The sequence below is a fragment of the Diuraphis noxia genome, unplaced genomic scaffold (assembly GCF_037042655.1).
Source record: "Diuraphis noxia isolate RWA-SAM2 unplaced genomic scaffold, SU_Dnox_SAM2 contig0006, whole genome shotgun sequence".
Taxonomy (NCBI): domain Eukaryota; kingdom Metazoa; phylum Arthropoda; class Insecta; order Hemiptera; family Aphididae; genus Diuraphis; species Diuraphis noxia.
In genome coordinates, this window is record NW_028301716.1 from 3077297 (window position 1) to 3098980 (window position 21684).

The following is a 21684-nucleotide window of genomic DNA, read 5'->3' on the forward strand; positions in this document are numbered from 1 at the left end:
ATTATTTCGAATTCATTAATGTTAATACACAGTATGTTAAATCATAGAAACATAGACGGAAAAAATCTAATTATCAAATATGTTAAACAACTGTATTGTATATAATTTAATTTTTATCTGAATTAAATGAACTTTATAAAAAATTAAAAATTAAGTTTAAAAATGTAGGTACACATATTATATATTACTTATAACTGTGTATTTGTTGTGTACTAAATTTATTTTTCTCCTGTCTAATGTTAAATGAATACATACAATTTTTCATAGATATATATATTTTTTTATATCTAATAGCAGCCAGTCTTATTGAATACTTATTAGAATTAGAATATTATACTGCCTATTTAAATTATTAAAAGTTAACTCAAATTGAGATATTTTTTTATGTAAATATTGAATATTATACTGTGAAGTTTTATAAATATAGGTACACACATCATATATTACTTATACCTGTGTATTTTTGTATAATAAATGTATTTATTTTTTCCCTTGAATAATGTTAAATGAATACATAAAATTTAATAAAGATAGATGGAAAAATGTAATAAAATATATTAACCAACTGTATTGTATACAATTTAATTTTTATCTAAATTAAATGGACTTTATAAAAATATAATCATGAAGTTTAAAAATGTAGGTACACAAATATATATTACTTATAACTGTATATTTGTTATTTACTAAATTTATTTTTTTTCCTTGAATAATTTAATATAGAAAAAAATTTAATAATCTAATATATTATTAAGCAACTGCATTGTATATAATTTAATTTTTATCTAAATTAAATGCACTTTATAAAAAGATATAATCATGAAGATTAAAACGCAGGTACACATATTATTATATATTACTTATAACAGTGTTCAATGTCATATACTAAATTTATTTTTTCTCCTGTCTAATGTTAAATGAATACATACAATTCGTTATAGATAGCTATATTTTTTTTTTATATCTAATAGCAGACAGTCTTATTGAATACTTATTAGAATTAGAATATTATACTACCTATTTCAATTATAAAAACTTAGCTGAAATTAAGATATTTTTTATGTAAATATTGAATATTATACGATGATATTCATGAAGTTTAAAAATATAGGTACACACATCATATATTACTTATACCTGTCTATTTGTTGTATATTAAATTTATTTTTTCCCTTGAATAATTTTAAATGAATACCTACAATTTAATATAGAAAAAAATGTAATAAAATATATTAACCAACTGTATTGTAAATAATTTAATTTTTATCTGAATTAAATGAACTTTATAAAAAAATAATCATGAAGTTTAAAATATAGGTACACATATCATATATTACTATAACTGTGAACGAACTGCCGTTTCCCGTTAATAGTGTTAATACCAATTAGTTTAACTACTGTTGTCGATCTGTTGTTTAATAAATTATCAGCCGCATATAAAAGTAATCGTTCGTTCTTAATAATCCTGACAATCTAGAATACGTCCTTACAATTCAGAAGTGGGATAACGACTCTTTCGTAACAAGAGTCGATCGTATCCATCACGTGGTTGTGCCATCGTTACGCGCAGTCGTTTTTGCGTTTCGCCGTACTCGTGGAAGTTATCGTGACCGCGAAGTTGTGAGGTGCCAACTCCGCGAGTTTCTAACGCCTTTCGCATAGTTCGAGTTCGTCGTGCGAACAACGTCACGTGTTTTATTTAGGCAAGTGCCGTGGCCGGCAGACGGCAGTCGAGTCCAAGGTCCAACCTGTTATTTGAGGTTAGCCTGTAGCGGGATTGCGCTGTGACGTACCGCAACCGGGTTCGCGTCGTTACCGCAACCGGGTTGCATCGTTATCGCGATCATATTCGCGCCATATCGCGAAGTCGTTATCACGCGGTAGGCACTCCTATCGGTGTTTACCTTCGTTGAGCGTTAACGTTTTATTTACTTTTGTAGTCAGACGACGGTCGCGATGAATAATCCCGACAACGAAAGTATGCCGAAGGCTCCGACATACAACGAACTGTTCAGTACCGTGGCTGAACTAACCGAAAGACTACAAAAACTCGAGTCTACTGCGGGTCCGCAGTCTGTTCGCCATCAGACTACTAAACCCGACGATATCTCCGAGACTACTTCGACAGTCGATTATCGTATTCTCCCAGACGTAGGAACGTCCATATGGTCATTCACTGGACACGAGTCTAGCAGTCGAGCAGAGGATTGGATTAGTTCGGTTGACGGTCTGACGCAAGTTAACCAGTGGCCACTAAGATACCGATTGCTATACGTCCGTTCACATGGCGCAGAAGCTGCGCGAAGCTGGTATCTGCTCGAGGAGTTTCGTGACTGGGACACTTTCGTCCGCAAGTTTAGGGCGACATTCGAGCGCACGCTGCGCAAAGCGGATTTGTGGCGAGAACTTGAAATGCGAATACAGGAGCCGAATGAACCAACCATCGACTACTTCTACGCCAAAATCGGTCTATGTCACTCGCTCGATCTGGAGTTTGCCGACACCCGTGAATACGTCCTTGAGGGATTAAGGTCCCAACCTTTGGCCGACTGGGTGTACGGTCGTACGCACTCCAACCGCGATGACCTGCTGTCAGACATCCGTGACTGGGAACGCATGCGCGCGAAGCGCAAAGAAAAGTTCGAGACCGCTAATTCAGCGTCCACTAAGCCACGACATGTTAAACAAAAATCCGTTACTGAACCGCTAGGTGCGAAATCGACATACGTCGCGCCCGCTGTTCCGCCGAAAACGACGATTGGCGCTGGCACTAAATCGGCGACGTACAAGGCCGAGGCCAAAACAGACGTTCCGAGAGAACGTTCGACGATCTACTGTTTCAACTGCCGCGCTGCGGGGCACATCTCTAAGGACTGCCCGAAACCTCGACGTCCGATGAAGTGCTCTAACTGTGGTTCGGACCAACACACTCGAGGTCGTTGCCCCGTAGACGCTATCGAACGTTCCGAATCCGCGTCCGTTACCGATCAGGCTTTCCGTGCCGACGCGACCGCGAGTGCAAAATCGAAAAACCCGTACTTAAAAACTGTGAGAATCAACGGACGACCCGTTGATGGTCTTATTGACACGGGCAGTTCAGCCGTTTTGATGCGTATATCGGCTGCCCGTGAGTGCAACGTCTCTATACGCGACGCCGTGTGTCCGCTTTACACTGTTGGTAATGCCTCACAGCCGAGTACCTCTACTATTGGAGAAGGGGACGCCGAAGCCGCGATTGAAGGCGTGTTAGCAGCCGATCACACCATTAAGATAGTACAATTATTACATGAGAAGTCTATTTGAATATATAAATTCTAATTTATTGTAAATTATATTTGATACTAGCTGCTGTCGGAAACTCGCTGTCCTGAAACTCGGGGGATAGGTGAGACTCGCTGAAGTGGGCGGTGGAGGCTAGTGACGACAATGTCGTCGTAGTTTTACATATAAAAATTGTTCCTGTTTAAAAACAAAAATTTGAGGAGGTGATAAGGATTTCTGATAATGCTTGGCGAACTCGTTACGAAGGCGGGAATGTTTGAATTTCGAGTTTGAGTGTCTAGATATATTCTCACATCACCTATGGCCTATGCAAATCGGCCATTGAATAATACGGCCTCCCGTCGCATGTCCGATGCTTTTTCGTATGTAAAAAATCGTCAATTTGAAATCAATGTTTCAGTGTCTAGCAAGTTAATCTCCTCAAGTGAATATCGATTAACATATATGCAGCAGCTTATCAGGTAGGCAATCCACCTGCGGTGGATTGCAGACCCTCTGTTCCACGGCAATAAATAAAACTGCGCTACTTTGGTAGTAGATATATATCTATTTTGTTCACGAAAAATATATGAATAACAAAACGCATATAAACGTATTTAATCTGATAAACCAATAGCATTTGATCATATAGACAGTCAATTTTATAAATAACACGCAATTCGCAATAGAAATTCACGATGAATAATAATAAAGTATTAAGTGAATTAAGAAATTAATGAATATCACAAATAAAATGGTGTGCATGCCGTGTAGAAATTCTTATGATTAACAGAGTATCTATGGTTTAGTCACAAATTAGTAATAAGTATTAATACAATGATGATTTATTTTAATGTGTTTCTGTTACATTTGCATTGATGAAATGAGTAATATAAAAGATATTCCTTTTATATATGCGTTTTTCTTCAAGGTGTTCATATATAGTAAATTTTTTTTATATACCTATATAATCGAACCTATACTTATATTACAATTATATATGTCATCATAAGTTTGAACAAATTACTGCTGGAAGTTGTGTAGCCTATAGGTTATTGAATAATACTGAAGACAACATATTGTATGTTTTAAGGAATTGGAATTTATTTAGTGTAACCAATGGCTTATTTTATATTATATACTATTTTGTATACTATACAGTATACACACACATAGCTTAATTAAATGGTTTTTTTTTTCTTGAAAACGGTTTATTATGGAAGACGGTAAAAGATCGTAAATGGTTAGGTACCCATCAATTATCATTTGTCGTCGTTGTGGGATATCCAAATACCTAAAGGCATATAGCTCTAATTGGTGTTCAGTGATGGTGGAGCAACCTTCACTAAAAAAAGAACTAAGTAATAATATAACAAAAAATAATAAAATAAAATTCGAAAAAAATGCAAAAGATCTCAGGTGGCTATGTTATTTAAATGAGCCACCGTAATAACTTAGCTAGTCCTACAACTAACAATTTTATTATTATTAATTAATTAATAAATAATACGATGTACGCGTAGATATAAGATGCGAAGTGATTAACGGTGCTAAGCGATATCCAGAGACCACAGTATTTTCAAAAACACTTTTATCGATATCATTGATATCAATAAATAGATCACGTGTAGTTATTAAATATAACAGACTAAAAACACGGACTACCTAGTATTCAAGTATTTATTGTAGGTATAATATGCAACAGTAATTCGAGTGACAAATTATGATCATTAGAACATTGGAAAATTATGAAAAAAAAAAAATAAACGAAAAAAACATTAGGACATCGGTAAATTAAAAAAAATACAAAAAAAGATCAAACAAATTAAATCAAATTATTAATTGTTATCAATAGAACTCCTTCTTTCCTTAAGCAGTCGGAGAAAAATCTGTCAAATTTATTATTCTACGCCGCCGGGATCGATCCCTATACCCTAACATCTAATGCCTAACGCCTAACCTACTGGGACATCCTACCGAGATACTGGATTGTGGAAAAACTTTAGCATTTAAACCGTTTTTATTTAGCGGCGATTAATACTAAAAACGTTTAAACGTGTGAATTATGTGTCAGTTAACCTTATAATATAGTAGGTATGTTTGTTTTTAATCGATGTGTTTATACTATTTCGGTATAGTATATCCATCTATGATTCTGTTCATATTGTACTAAGTTATGTTTCTATTCACTGTTTAGTCATAACATTTAGTTAACCTACCATTATTTTATTGCATATTGTAACTAACAAAATTAATCAAGAAGTCATGTGAATACACAGCAATTTCTTTTTTGTTACGTATAAAATAAAATCAAAACATATTGTAATATATACAAAATCATTGTGTATATTTTAAAAATACATATACACGGCTAAATAATTAAGTTCTAGGTAAATTTTAAATAATTTACAATTAGTCGTTACTTCTAAATGTAGTGTAATATCAATATTATTTTTTATTTATTTTGATAGTCTATGTTTAAATAATTTTATTAAAATCAAACTATTGAAGTCTGTTTAACTAAATTTGCTTATTAATTTATTCTAATTCTAATGATTTTTACACAATTTATCAAAATAAGGGAGTTTAACATAATATGCATGTATGTATACTATTTAATAAAAATAACATTTCATTTTGTCAACAAACTGTTTTGTGACTATACTATTATATTACAATGATGTACATTTGTAGGCTTAGTTAAATAATTAACCTAACCAATATAGATTACCTACTTATAGAATCTACCTTGCCCATAAATAGCATAATTTAATACTGTATCCATTTCAGTACATATAGACTTTCATAACTAACACCGTCAATGAACTAAAGTGTTATTTAGATCTATCGACTATCACATATTTAATAATTTATTTTGATAGTCTATGTTTGAGTAATTTTATTAAAATCAAACTATTGAAGTTGGTTTAACTAAATTTTCTTATTAATTTATTCTAATTCTAACGATTTTTACACAATTTGTCAAATTAAGGAAGTTTAACATTATATGCATGTACCTGTGTATTATACTATTTAATAAAAATACCATTTCATGTTGTCAACACTATGTTTTGTGACTATACTATTATATTACATTAATGTACATTTGTGGTCTTGGTTAAATAATTAACCTAACCAATATAGATAACCTACTTACAGAATCTACCTTACCCATCAAAAGCATAATTTAATACTGTATCCGTTTCAGTACATATAGACTTTCATAACTAACACCGTCAATGAACTAAAGTGTTATTTAAATCTATCAAATATTTAAAAACAATAGGCTTTTAACAGTAGCTAACTTACCTATAAACAGTAATATTTAATAACACGCTGACAATAATAGAGCCGGTGATGAACCAAAGCATTAATATAATTACCAAAATATGCTTTTTCTGGTAAATTTGGGTAGGTATTTGATTATCACAAATGTATAGACTACTCATAGAACCTAAATTATTTATCAACAATAATATTTAATGTTTTATCCGTCCCATGAATGACATTCATACAGCCGTTGATAAATAAAACTGTCCATATTATTACCAAAAAATATTCTACTACTGGTGTAATTTAGTAACTATTTAATTACCACAAATTAATAAAAACTACATTGCCTATAAGTAATGATATTTAATAATGCATCCGTAGCAGTACATACTCACTTTTACTAAATTATTAACATTACCACCAAAATATTCTTTTCATGGTATAACCGAGTAGTTATTTAATCAATTTAAACATAAAAACCCTAAAGAGATTACATATACACAGACACTACGGTTGCTGATTAACCACCATCGTAGACTACTCATAACACCTATCGACAGCAATTAATATTAAACACCTTATACGTAGCATCATATGATTACGTTCTTTGAGCCGTCGACGAACAAAAGTGTAAATAAATATTACATATTATTATATCACATGTAGTCGCACCTTTTATGTGCTGTGTTAAATATTTGGCTACTAACCGAGTAGCCGTTTTTGTAATAATTTATAAAAAGTAGGAACACTCAAACACCGTCGACATGAGCTTAAAATAAGGATTTCGAACAGACAAAAGACAGAATTAAACGTATTTAAAACAATATTTATTGAATCAAACAAAAACAGTATAATATTTATTATTATCAGTACAATAGGTAGGTACCGCACGTCTACGGGTTCGAAAATAAGTATACTACGCGAAAAAAGAGCAGTCGGTGGTCTTAAAGACGAAAAAGATCGAAAAAAAAAAACGATAAAAACGAAAGTCAGCCGCGTTTTCGATTTTAAAAGAAACGCACTTGAATTAAACGTAAAAAAAAGGCGACGGAAAAGGGCGTAAAAGCAGAAAAATCGAGTAAAAAGTGGAAAAAATGAGCGTAAAACGTTTCGAAAAATCTAAAACACGATATCTGTGACTGATGAGTGATACGATAACTGAAAAATCGTGATAGCTCGGCCGCCGCCGCGAGGAAGTAACGCGATTGGCCGGTCTTAAGAAACCCATGGAAGAAAAACGTAATTCTTCCATGGGTTGCTTAGAGCGATATATATAGGGATTCACGTTTTATTATATAAGACTAGCCCTCCGTGCTAGCTGGGGGAGACCCCCAGACCCCCTTGGTCGGTGGAAAGTGGGTACCGATGGCGGACGTAGAGTCGTTGGAATTATTAAAATCATTGCTGTACTCGCTGGTCAATCAATAATCAAAAGTCGTAGCAGGTGATAACGATTTATGATGAGGCGTGGAGGTATCGTTTCGAAAGCGGCAAATTTGAAATCCCAGTTCAACAGTCGATACGGTCCAGTCTTGTGCTGTTATGAATGTCGAAACGAAAAGCGTAAAGCCGAATGCCGTATTTAAATGTCTAGCAAGTCAGTCACGTCAAGTGAATACCGATTTCGGAGACTGTATGGTTAGAATTTTGTACATAGCGCATGTAATGTTGCACTACCATAATGGTAGACGATATGAGTAGGTAAAACGATTGACGTCGCGATATGTGGATTTATAATAAAAGGTTTTTGTGGTAACCCATCGAAGGCGGCACTATTTGAAAACCGTGTTCGAGCGTCTATCAATTCGTATTAGAGAGTCGGTAATCAAAAGTCGACCCACATGAAACGTAAAATATAATATCATATACAATATCTTAATATCATAATTAATCAGCCACACTGTCATTTTTGTCGAGTGCACTAAAACAATACAAATTAAAGGATAAATGTTAAAAATTACCAATAACAATGAAATGAAACCGACGGACTACTTGTGTTGGTAAGAATGAACGTAAAAATGTCCGACGTGCCAATGACATAAAGTGAATTACACACATACCTTCTTCTTCTTCTTCGGTAAACTCGGCCACTATGACCATCCCGACATACATCCTGGCCTCCAGATTTCTCTATTCGATGCCTGTAATCTCCAATCTTCTCCTCCACCTAATGCTTTCACATTATAAATAATTAACCCCTCATTCGTACCAATTTTCTTCCATAATTTATCGTACGATAGTCATTTCATAATTCGGGAACTTGGTTGTAATGATAAAGATATTCACGTTATTCCTAATTCGTCAGAAAAATTATATATACTTTAGTAAAGAAATCGCACATAGATTTAGTATTAAATTTGTCGATACATTCCGTTTCATGAGCGAATCATTAAATAAACTTGCATTAAATTTATCAGAAGATAAGTTGAGGTTTAGAGAAACTCTTAAAAATTTTTCCATGAAAGCATTAGATCTAGTCACTCAAAAAGGAATCTTCCCTTATGAATATGTCGATAGTTGGAGTAAATTAGATGATACTTTTTTACCATCAAAGTCTGAATTTTATAACTCTTTGACAGACGAAAAAATAAGCGATAAAGATTATATGCATGCTAAAAATATATGGCGAACATTCGATATAAAGACTTTAGGTGAGTATAGCGATCTTTATTTAAAGACTGACGTTACCATACTGGCTGACGTGTTTGAAAATTTTAGAGACTTATGTTTATCTACTCTCAGATTAGATCCTGCTCATTACATGACTGCTCCTGGATTTGCTTTTGATCGTATGCTTAAGTACACTAAGGTGAAATTGGAAAGGTTAAAGGATTACAACATGCTCCTCTTTTTTGAAAACTCAATCCGGGGGGGCATTTGTCAATCAACTAAAAGATATGTTAAAGCAAATATACCAAATATTGAAGGACTGGACTATAATTCGAATGAACCAATCACATGGATTACATATCTTGACTGTGTAAATTTGTATGGTAAATCTATGTTAACAGAATTGCCTTTCAAAGATTTTGAGTGGGTTAATGATCTCAATATCGATGTCACTAAAATTGCTGATGATTCAGAAGTTGGGTATATATTAGAAGTCGATATCGAGTACCCTAAGTATTTACATAAAAGTCATAATGATTTCCCATTTTTACCCATTAATGAGTGTCCTCCTAATTCTAAAGCTAAGAAATTGCTTACTACATTATCATCAAAAAAAAACTATATAGTACATTATAAAAACTTAAAACAGGCGATTTTAAACGGTATTAAAGTGACAAAAATTCATCGAGCTATTAGCTTTTCACAAAGCAAATGGATGGCATCATACATTGAATTGTGTACAACTATGAGAGTTGAAGCTAAAAACGAGTTTGAAAAAAATTTTTGGAAGTTGTTAATCAATAGCGTTTTCGGTAAATGTATGGAAAATGTTCGCGCAAGAACTTCTATAAAACTTGTTTCATCAGCAAAAAAAGCTAGGAAATTAATGGTTAAAACTAATTTTAAAGACAGAACTATATACACTGAGAATCTTATGGCTATTCATCAGCGTAAGGAAATCATTAAATTTGACAAGGCAATTTATGTAGGATTCGCAATTTTAGATGTTTCAAAAACATTTATGTATGACTTTCATTATAATGTAATGAAAAAAAAATATGGTGCTAAAATTAGTTCTTTGTATTCAGATACTGATTCGTTGGTATACGCTATCCAAACAACAAATTTTTTCGATGATTTAAAAAATAGTTTACTACCATATTTTGATACATCTAATTATCCTAAAGACCATTATTGTTTCAGTGAGACTCATAAAAATCAACCCGGATATTTTAAGGATGAAATGAAAGGAATAATTCTAAGAGAATTTGTCTCATTAAGACCGAAATTATATGCGTATAAAACTGTACATAGTGTTGAGGAAAAAAAAGCAAAAGGTGTAAAAAAGTATATAATTAAAAATCACATGAAATTTGAAAATTACATGGATATATTAAATGCATTTATAAACCATGTAACTGTTGAGGATAAACAAACTCATAGAAAAATGAATTTTATTCAATCGAATAAACATATTGTCCATTCGAAAACTATGACTAAGCTTGTTCTTAGTGCTAACGATGATAAACGTTATATAATGGATGATGGGATTAATACATTGGCTTATGGCCACTATAAATTAAAAAACTTTATATATCCGCAATCGAAATAAACAAAAAGCGCTATCTATCAGTATTATATAATGTTTTAATTGTTAAACGTTTCATGTGAATAAACAAATTTTTTTTTTAGTGTTATCAAAGAAAAAGGTAAAATATAATAATAAGATAAAAAATAATATAATATAAAATTTTATTTTAATATATCTGACAACGTTATCCATGAATTATGACTTGAATTAAAACCTAACCACTTGACAAACATTTTATTCCCAACTTTTTTTATAACACGTTCAACAAGAAAGGTGTTTGGAAAATCAGTTAATTTAATTTCTTGTTCATAAAAACCGCCTAAGATGATATTGTTCGATTCATCTTTTAATTGATACGTTACTGGATTTGTATGTAAAATTTTTGAAATTGTAAATATTTCTGTCGTCCAATTTGGTGTGTATCCCTTATCAAATATATGTTTATATTTAGATATTCTTACTTTATCATTAATGTTAAATTTTGGTTTGTATAATGTTTTGATATTTGTATGTGTGTTAAGTTTAATTTTGTTTGCATCCATTCGAGCTTCACTTGGTGTACATTTAATTGTTCTATGTTTTGTATTATTATAGTTTTGTATAATTTTTGATATTGTATTATACCAATTCCATGTACCTGTTGCAGTAAAATGTTTATATATTTTATTTTTAAGAGTTTGTATTACACGTTCACAAATTGAACACTTAATGACACTGAATGAACTATAATGTTTAATTTTATATTTTTTCATTAAATCTTGAAATTGATTATTATAAAATTCTGTACCATTATCTGTCTGTAACAATTTTGGATTAGCTTTTTTCAATATATTAAACATAGCTTTTGTACATTCCTCCGCTGTTTTATTTTTCAATGCTTCTACCCATACATACTTGGTAAATGTATCAATTATGATTAAAATGAATTTAAAACCTTTATTTTGTCTAGAATGTGACTGCATGTCTATTAAATCAGCTTGCCAGAGATCATCTTTAAACCGTGTAACTACGCTACGTCTAGGAAATATTTTTCTCGCTGGTCGATGTAGCTCATTAGCTATATTCTCTAAGGTTGTCATTATACTATAATATTCCTCTCACGTAATTCTTCTAAAATAGATATGATTTCATTACTAACGCCAGTATTACCAACTCTTTGTGATGATGTTAAAAGATTTAATCTAGTTACTAATTCATTTGGATCATCATAATAAACTAACTGTGTTTGAGGTATTACATCTTTATATAAACCAGAACCTTTCTTAGCATGTGGTGATGCAGTAAAATTAAACATCTTTTCAACTGGAGGATCTACAGACATAGAACTGTTTGCTGTAGGGTTAAAATCAAATGGTTCATTTGTTATGGTTGTATTATTATGAACATTACTACGTTTAGCACTCGAACTAGATAAATGTTCGTTTAATTCTTTAAAGCTTATCCGAGGAGCTCTAGAGTTATTAATTTTAACTATTTCTTCGTTTAACTGTTTTTCTTCATTTTTAATTCTTTCGTATAGAGGTTTTACAACGGTCGCCCATTTATGAAACTTTGAGGTTTTTGGTTTCCCATCCGCTTTTAAATGAACTCGAGAAGTTTTCAAAATATCGTAATAAGATTCCATATCTTGTATAGTTGTATTTTTTGGTTCTTTCTCACATAATAAAGATTGTAGTCCTAAGGTCCATGGGTAGTATTTATTAAGCAGCTGTAAGTTACCATGGCTAAAAGTTACAGAGTAATCTCCTATTTTGTAAGAATCACTAGTTCTATCATAATGTAAACCATAAGATTTATCATAACGTTGTGATTTAGGACGTTCAAAAAAATTTACAAATGTCGAATTTAATTCATCATCTTCATTTTCTCCACTAGTGTATGAGGTTTCTGCATTTTTATAATCAGCTAGTTGTAAGTTACACGATGTATTTTTTTCTATTTTTGTACTGAGTGGTTCAGTTATTGGTTTAAATGCTTCACGGAAATAGTTATCTGAATCTATAATACCACGTTTCATTTCCATTATTTTTCGTTTAATATTTTTTTTTGATATTATTAAATTTTTCAGCAAAACTTTTTCTTTGTTATAGTAAATAATAAACTCTATATTACTGTATCGTATGACCACTGGCAAGACTATGTAGATAATAACAATGTTACATTATATATATATATTATATATATAATTATTTTATTTTAATAAACGTATGAAAACCACATCTATATCTTCCTTCATTCATTTCTCGAGTTTTATCAATAACCATAAACCCATAATCACTTTGATTCCAACATAAATGAGAAATTTTCCGAAATTCTGAGAAATCCATATCTGTCGACGAATGATCATTGAATATATGACGTAAATTCATATCATCTTGTTTCAGAATTATTAAAAAGTTTGAGTTATCTCTTACCAACTGTTTTGGTATTTTAGAATATGTTTGTGCTAAATAAAATACAGAGCTAGCACCTGAATGTCTACAGATGCTAAAGTATTCTCTAATAACAGACTGTGAATCACATATTACATCATCAAAAATTATAATAGAATTTTTCTTGGTTAAGTTTGGTTTTATAACTTTATCTGCGTTTGTAAATATGAACAAATTAGCACCTTGTATATCATCCATTATTTTTTTTAACAAAACATATTTTTCTTGATTAGAGGTTTTTGAGTATAAATAAATATTTTCAAATCTTAACCCGTTTTCATGTGTGATTAGATTGTACATTATATTTGTTTTACCCGATCCACTAGGACCAACTAATAGCTATACGCTTTATAGCTAATAACGTATAGTATCAGGTAATAACGAACCATGTCTTGATGGTTTTTTCGATATTTGTACATCTACGTTTATTATTTCTAATTTATCTTTCTGTTCAATTAAATCCATTTTCTTATAAATACTCAAAGATTTTTATTTTATATTCAGTTATTGATGATGCGTTCAACTCGAAAGTGTAAATCGAAAAAGACTGGTAAAGGTATTGTAAACTCTCTTATAGTCTTCCGTTTGAATCTCATGTTCCAGGTTATCAGTTTTGTGGGCCAGGTACAAAATTAAAAAAAAGATTAAATCGTGGTGACATAGGAATAAATCCATTGGATACTGCTTGTCGTGATCACGATATTGCGTATGCATCTAGTAAAAATTTAAACGATAGACATAAAGCTGATGAAGTGTTAGAAAATCGTGCTTGGGAAAGATTTAAAGCTATAGATACTCCTAAAAAGGAGAAAATTGTTGCGTATGCAGTAACAAACGCGATGAAAGCTAAAAGAAAAATAGGAATGGGTTATAAAAAGAAACGTGCTACAAAAATAAAAAATCTTATGATAGCAGTAAAGAAAAAAAGAATGTCTAAGAAAAAAAATGGTAGCAAAAGACTGATTTTACCACCGAGACAAACAGGAGGTGTAATTCCCTTAATACCTATATTTGCGGGATTGTCAGCACTTGGTAGCTTAATGTCTGGAGGTGCTAGTGTGTATAATGCAATTCAAAATTCAAAAAGAAAAAAAGGTAGTGGTTTAAATTTAAACAAAAACAAGGTATGGAAAAAAAACTGTTAAATACGCTACCTAACAGACCGCTTTCGTCAGAAGATATTATAAAATGTATAACGAAGTTGAAAATCAATCATTTCCGTGGAGTGTTTTCACGTGATAACTTACCTAAAAAACCGTATGTAAATGAATGTGGTATTTTAAACTTAGATATATCTTCAGGTAATGGAAGTCATTGGGTAGCGTTTCATAAAAATAAAGATAAAGTAGTATATTTTGATAGCTTTGGTGATTTACCTCCACCAATTGAATTACAACACTATTTTAAAGAGTATAAAATAATATATAATTATTCTAACTATCAAGATTTCAATTCATTCAACTGTGGACATTTATGTCTTGAATTTTTATTATGCATGAATCTGTTACATTAAGTTTGACTGGAAACACAACTTTATTATCCACGAATTATTTCCCACCTCTTAACGTTTACGAGGATTCGGAAATAGCTTTGTTATATTTGAAAACACGAAATTTATTTCCAAACATAAATTTAACTAATAACCGACTGGAGATAGATGTAATTCCGTCATTAAATCATGCGCATAAACAAAAAACGTTTATATGTATTTTGGAAGAAGGATGTTATGAAATTGAAGATATTAACAACAAAATTAAGAAAGAGTTATATCACTTCAATAATGAATGGGGAACACAGCTAACATTCAACGTATCTATTGATCACGTCGATTTTAGAACATACATTAAATGCAATGGAAGACTAAAGTTAAATGTTCCAAACAGTATAGCATCTGTTTTTGGATTTGAAAAGAGAACCTATGGACCATTACATGAAGATCTTCGTTCGGGAAAAGCTGCTAATTTAAACACAATTAACTCTATAAAAGTTATGTGTAATATAGCACATGGGTCATTCAACAATCAACTTCAAAGTCATTCAATATATGAGTTTTTCCCTAGTGGAAGAACTGGATCGAAAGTAGTTCAGTCGCCACCAAATTTGATATATTACAGATTAAACAAAACAGTCATTAATTCAATAACTGTACAGTTAGTTGATCAAAACAATAATCCGATCGATAACTTTAATGAGACATTGACAGTTGCTCTGCATATTAAGCGTCACTAGTTTCATTATTAAATTTATATCTCAGATATTAGAATGTACGAGTCAGTCACTTTAAGTTTAACCGGGGACAAAACCACATTATCTGCAAATTATTTTCCGTCTATAAACCTTTACGAAGATTCAGAAATTGCTTTGTTATGTTTGCAGACATTTAATTCATTCCCGAATATCAATAAACATAATAATAAATTTGCTATAGAAGTAGGTGATCATAATAATAATAATGATCGTATGTGGTGTTATATTAAACTGGAAGAGGGATGTTATGAAATTAAAGATATTAAGCATCGCGTTAAGGAACAAATAAATATTTATAATGAAAAATTCAAAACTCAGTTAACATGTGACATTTCGGTTGATCCTAACGATTTCAGATCAAATATAAAATGTAATGGAATACTACACTTTGAGATTGCACATAGCATGGCACCTGTATTGGGTTTTGAAAAACGAGAATATAAGCCAGAGTATGAAAGACTCTTATCTACTCATAGATCGGAAAAACCTATGAATTTAAACACAATTAATTCTATAAAAGTAATGTGTAATATAGCTCAAGGATCATTCAACAACCATCTTCAAAGTCATTCGATTTATGAGTTTTTCCCTAGTGAAACGCTAGGATCGAAAGTAGTACAGTCACCGTCAAATTTAATATATTACAAATTGAATAAAACAAATATTGATACGATAACCGTTCAGTTAGTTGATCAAGATCATAAATTGATTATAAGTTGAACTGATCTGAAGTAGCGGATTTATATTGAATTTTAATCCCATATCAAGATCCGTAACGTTTAATATGTAACACGATTGTCAATGCCTCACCAAAATTGTTAATCAATTTATGATCTTGATCAACTAACTGAACGGTTATCGTATCAATATTTGTTTTATTCAATTTGTAATATATTAAATTTGACGGTGACTGTACTACTTTCGATCCTAGCGTTTCACTAGGGAAAAACTCATAAATCGAATGACTTTGAAGATGGTTGTTGAATGATCCTTGAGCTATATTACACATTACTTTTATAGAATTAATTGTGTTTAAATTCATAGGTTTTTCCGATCTATGAGTAGATAAGAGTCTTTCATACTCTGGCTTATATTCTCGTTTTTCAAAACCCAATACAGGTGCCATGCTATGTGCAATCTCAAAGTGTAGTATTCCATTACATTTTATATTTGATCTGAAATCGTTAGGATCAACCGAAATGTCACATGTTAACTGAGTTTTGAATTTTTCATTATAAATATTTATTTGTTCCTTAACGCGATGCTTAATATCTTTAATTTCATAACATCCCTCTTCCAGTTTAATATAACACCACATACGATCATTATTATTATTATGATCACCTACTTCTATAGCAAATTTATTATTATGTTTATTGATATTCGGGAATGAATTAAATGTCTGCAAACATAACAAAGCAATTTCTGAATCTTCGTAAAGGTTTATAGACGGAAAATAATTTGCAGATAATGTGGTTTTGTCCCCGGTTAAACTTAAAGTGACTGACTCGTACATTCTAATATCTGAGATATAAATTTAATAATGAAACTAGTGACGCTTAATATGCAGAGCAACTGTCAATGTCTCATTAAAGTTATCGATCGGATTATTGTTTTGATCAACTAACTGTACAGTTATTGAATTAATGACTGTTTTGTTTAATCTGTAATATATCAAATTTGGTGGCGACTGAACTACTTTCGATCCAGTTCTTCCACTAGGGAAAAACTCATATATTGAATGACTTTGAAGTTGATTGTTGAATGACCCATGTGCTATATTACACATAACTTTTATAGAGTTAATTGTGTTTAAATTAGCAGCTTTTCCCGAACGAAGATCTTCATGTAATGGTCCATAGGTTCTCTTTTCAAATCCAAAAACAGATGCTATACTGTTTGGAACATTTAACTTTAGTCTTCCATTGCATTTAATGTATGTTCTAAAATCGACGTGATCAATAGATACGTTGAATGTTAGCTGTGTTCCCCATTCATTATTGAAGTGATATAACTCTTTCTTAATTTTGTTGTTAATATCTTCAATTTCATAACATCCTTCTTCCAAAATACATATAAACGTTTTTTGTTTATGCGCATGATTTAATGACGGAATTACATCTATCTCCAGTCGGTTATTGGTTAAATTTATGTTTGGAAATAAATTTCGTGTTTTCAAATATAACAAAGCTATTTCCGAATCCTCGTAAACGTTAAGAGGTGGGAAATAATTCGTGGATAATAAAGTTGTGTTTCCAGTCAAACTTAATGTAACAGATTCATGCATAATAAAAATTCAAGACATAAATGTCCACAGTTGAATGAATTGAAATCTTGATAGTTAGAATAATTATATATTATTTTATACTCTTTAAAATAGTGTTGTAATTCAATTGGTGGAGGTAAATCACCAAAGCTATCAAAATATACTACTTTATCTTTATTTTTATGAAACGCTACCCAATGACTTCCATTACCTGAAGATATATCTAAGTTTAAAATACCACATTCATTTACATACGGTTTTTTAGGTAAGTTATCACGTGAAAACACTCCACGGAAATGATTGATTTTCAACTTTGTTATACATTTTATAATATCTTCTGACGAAAGCGGTCTGTTAGGTAGCGTATTTAACAGTTTTTTTTCCATACCTTGTTTTTGTTTAAATTTAAACCACTACCTTTTTTTCTTTTTGAATTTTGAATTGCATTATACACACTAGCACCTCCAGACATTAAGCTACCAAGTGCTGACAATCCCGCAAATATAGGTATTAAGGGAATTACACCTCCTGTTTGTCTCGGTGGTAAAATCAGTCTTTTGCTACCATTTTTTTTCTTAGACATTCTTTTTTTCTTTACTGCTATCATAAGATTTTTTATTTTTGTAGCACGTTTCTTTTTATAACCCATTCCTATTTTTCTTTTAGCTTTCATCGCGTTTGTTACTGCATACGCAACAATTTTCTCCTTTTTAGGAGTATCTATAGCTTTAAATCTTTCCCAAGCACGATTTTCTAACACTTCATCAGCTTTATGTCTATCGTTTAAATTTTTACTAGATGCATACGCAATATCGTGATCACGACAAGCAGTATCCAATGGATTTATTCCTATGTCACCACGATTTAATCTTTTTTTTAATTTTGTACCTGGCCCACAAAACTGATAACCTGGAACATGAGATTCAAACGGAAGACTATTTATAAGAGAGTTTACAATACCTTTACCAGTCTTTTTCGATTTACACTTTCGAGTTGAACGCATCATCAATAACTGAATATAAAATAAAAATCTTTGAGTATTTATAAGAAAATGGATTTAATTGAACAGAAAGATAAATTAGAAATAATAAACGTAGATGTACAAATATCGAAAAAACCATCAAGACATGGTTCGTTATTACCTGATACTATACGTGCTATATTAGTTGGTCCTAGTGGATCGGGTAAAACAAATATAATGTACAATCTAATCACACATGAAAACGGGTTAAGATTTGAAAATATTTATTTATACTCTAAAACCTCTAATCAAGAAAAATATGTTTTGTTAAAAAAAATAATGGATGATATACAAGGTGCTAATTTGTTCATATTTACAAACGCAGATAAAGTTATAAAACCTAACTTAACTAAGAAAAATTCTATTATAATTTTTGATGATGTAATATGTGACTCACAGTCTGTTATTAGAGAATACTTTAGCATCTGTAGACATTCAGGTGCTAGCTCCGTATTTTATTTAGCACAAACATATTCTAAAATACCAAAACAGTTGGTAAGAGATAACTCAAACTTTTTAATAATTCTGAAACAAGATGACATGAATTTACGTCATATATTCAATGATCATTCATCGACAGATATGGATTTCTCAGAATTTCGGAAAATTTCTCATTTATGTTGGAATCAAAGTGATTATGGGTTTATGGTTATTGATAAAACTCGAGAAATGAATGAAGGAAGATATAGATGTGGTTTTCATACGTTTATTAAAATAAAATAATTATATATATATAATATATATATAATGTAACATTGTTATTATCTACATAGTCTTGCCAGTGGTCATACGATACAGTAATATTGAGTTTATTATTTACTATGAACAAAGAAAAAGTTTTGCTGAAAAATTTAATAATATCAAAAAAAAATATTAAACGAAAAATAATGGAAATGAAACGTGGTATTATAGATTCAGATAACTATTTCCGTGAAGCATTTAAACCAATAACTGAACCACTCAGTACAAAAATAGAAAAAAATACATCGTGTAACTTACAACTAGCTGATTATAAAAATGCAGAAACCTCATACACTAGTGGAGAAAATGAAGATGATGAATTAAATTCGACATTTGTAAATTTTTTTGAACGTCCTAAATCACAACGTTATGATAAATCTTATGGTTTACATTATGATAGAACTAGTGATTCTTACAAAATAGGAGATTACTCTGTAACTTTTAGCCATGGTAACTTACAGCTGCTTAATAAATACTATCCATGGACATTAGGACTACAGTCTTTATTATGTGAGAAAGAACCAAAAAATACAACTATACAAGATATGGAATCTTATTACGATATTTTGAAAACTTCTCGAGTTCATTTAAAAGCGGATGGGAAACCAAAAACCTCAAAGTTTCATAAATGGGCGACCGTTGTAAAACCTCTCTACGAAAGAATGAAAAATGAAGAAAAACAGTTAAACGAAGAAATAGTTAAAATTAATAACTCTAGAGCTCCTCGGATAAGCTTTAAACAATTAAACGAACATTTATCTAGTTCGAGTGCTAAACGTAGTAACGTTCATAATAATACAACCATAACAAATGAACCATTTGATTTTAACCCTACAGCAAACAGTTCTATGTCTGTAGATCCTCCAGTTGAAAAGATGTTTAATTTTACTGCATCACCACATGCTAAGAAAGGTTCTGGTTTATATAAAGATGTAATACCTCAAACACAGTTAGTTTATTATGATGATCCAAATGAATTAGTAACTAGATTAAATCTTTTAACATCATCACAAAGAGTTGGTAATACTGGCGTTAGTAATGAAATCATATCTATTTTAGAAGAATTACGTGAGAGGAATATTATAGTATAATGACAACCTTAGAGAATATAGCTAATGAGCTACATCGACCAGCGAGAAAAATATTTCCTAGACGTAGCGTAGTTACACGGTTTAAAGATGATCTCTGGCAAGCTGATTTAATAGACATGCAGTCACATTCTAGACAAAATAAAGGTTTTAAATTCATTTTAATCATAATTGATACATTTACCAAGTATGTATGGGTAGAAGCATTGAAAAATAAAACAGCGGAGGAATGTACAAAAGCTATGTTTAATATATTGAAAAAAGCTAATCCAAAATTGTTACAGACAGATAATGGTACAGAATTTTATAATAATCAATTTCAAGATTTAATGAAAAAATATAAAATTAAACATTATAGTTCATTCAGTGTCATTAAGTGTTCAATTTGTGAACGTGTAATACAAACTCTTAAAAATAAAATATATAAACATTTTACTGCAACAGGTACATGGAATTGGTATAATACAATATCAAAAATTATACAAAACTATAATAATACAAAACATAGAACAATTAAATGTACACCAAGTGAAGCTCGAATGGATGCAAACAAAATTAAACTTAACACACATACAAATATCAAAACATTATACAAACCTAAATTTAAAATTAATGACAAAGTAAGAATATCTAAATATAAACATATATTTGATAAGGGATACACACCAAATTGGACGACAGAAATATTTACAATTTCAAAAATTTTACATACAAATCCAGTAACGTATCAATTAAAAGATGAATCGAACAATATAATCTTAGGTGGTTTTTATGAACAAGAAATTAAATTAACTGATTTTCCAAACACCTTTCTTGTTGAACGTGTTATAAAAAAAGTTGGGAATAAAATGTTTGTCAAGTGGTTAGGTTTTGATACAAGTTATAATTCATGGATAACGTTGTCAGATATATTAAAATAAAATTTTATATTATATTATTTTTATCATATTATTATATTTTACCTTTTTACTGTTTTTCTTTGATAACAATAAAAATTTGTTTATTTACATGAAACATTTAACAATTAAAACATTATATAATACTGATAGATAGCGCTTTTTGTTTATTTCGATTGCGGATATATAAAGTTTTTTAATTTATAGTGGCCATAAGCCAATGTATTAATCCCATCATCCATTATATAACGTTTATCA

At 30.7% G+C, this 21684-nt stretch overlaps 5 protein-coding genes across 5 annotated transcripts; 3 read left to right on the forward strand and 2 right to left on the reverse strand.

Moving 5' to 3' along the window:
• The first annotated feature begins 9356 nt into the window (after positions 1-9356).
• LOC149054606 (uncharacterized) lies at positions 9357-11732 on the forward strand. Its single transcript, XM_089230154.1, has 2 exons — positions 9357-10483; positions 11685-11732. Exons 1-2 carry the CDS (start codon positions 9374-9376, stop codon positions 11730-11732), a joined length of 1158 nt encoding a protein of 385 aa, XP_089086280.1. The 5' UTR covers positions 9357-9373.
• A 12-nt stretch (positions 11733-11744) lies between these two features.
• On the reverse strand, positions 11745-12773 carry LOC149054607 (uncharacterized). Its single transcript, XM_089230211.1, has one exon. It carries the CDS (start codon positions 12756-12758, stop codon positions 11814-11816), a length of 945 nt encoding a protein of 314 aa, XP_089086337.1. The 5' UTR covers positions 12759-12773; the 3' UTR covers positions 11745-11813.
• Positions 12774-16176: 3403 nt separating this feature from the next.
• LOC149054608 (uncharacterized) lies at positions 16177-16930 on the reverse strand. The gene has a single exon (XM_089230205.1). It carries the CDS (start codon positions 16928-16930, stop codon positions 16178-16180), a length of 753 nt encoding a protein of 250 aa, XP_089086331.1. The 3' UTR covers position 16177.
• Positions 16931-18731: 1801 nt separating this feature from the next.
• LOC149054609 (uncharacterized) lies at positions 18732-19374 on the forward strand. The gene is made up of 3 exons (XM_089230206.1): positions 18732-18864; positions 19021-19196; positions 19282-19374. Exons 1-3 carry the CDS (start codon positions 18732-18734, stop codon positions 19372-19374), a joined length of 402 nt encoding a protein of 133 aa, XP_089086332.1.
• Positions 19375-19522: 148 nt separating this feature from the next.
• Positions 19523-20602, forward strand: LOC149054610 (uncharacterized). The gene has a single exon (XM_089230070.1). The coding sequence runs from the start codon at positions 19523-19525 to the stop codon at positions 20531-20533; it is 1011 nt and encodes a 336-aa protein (XP_089086196.1). The 3' UTR covers positions 20534-20602.
• The last annotated feature ends 1082 nt before the right edge of the window (positions 20603-21684 follow it).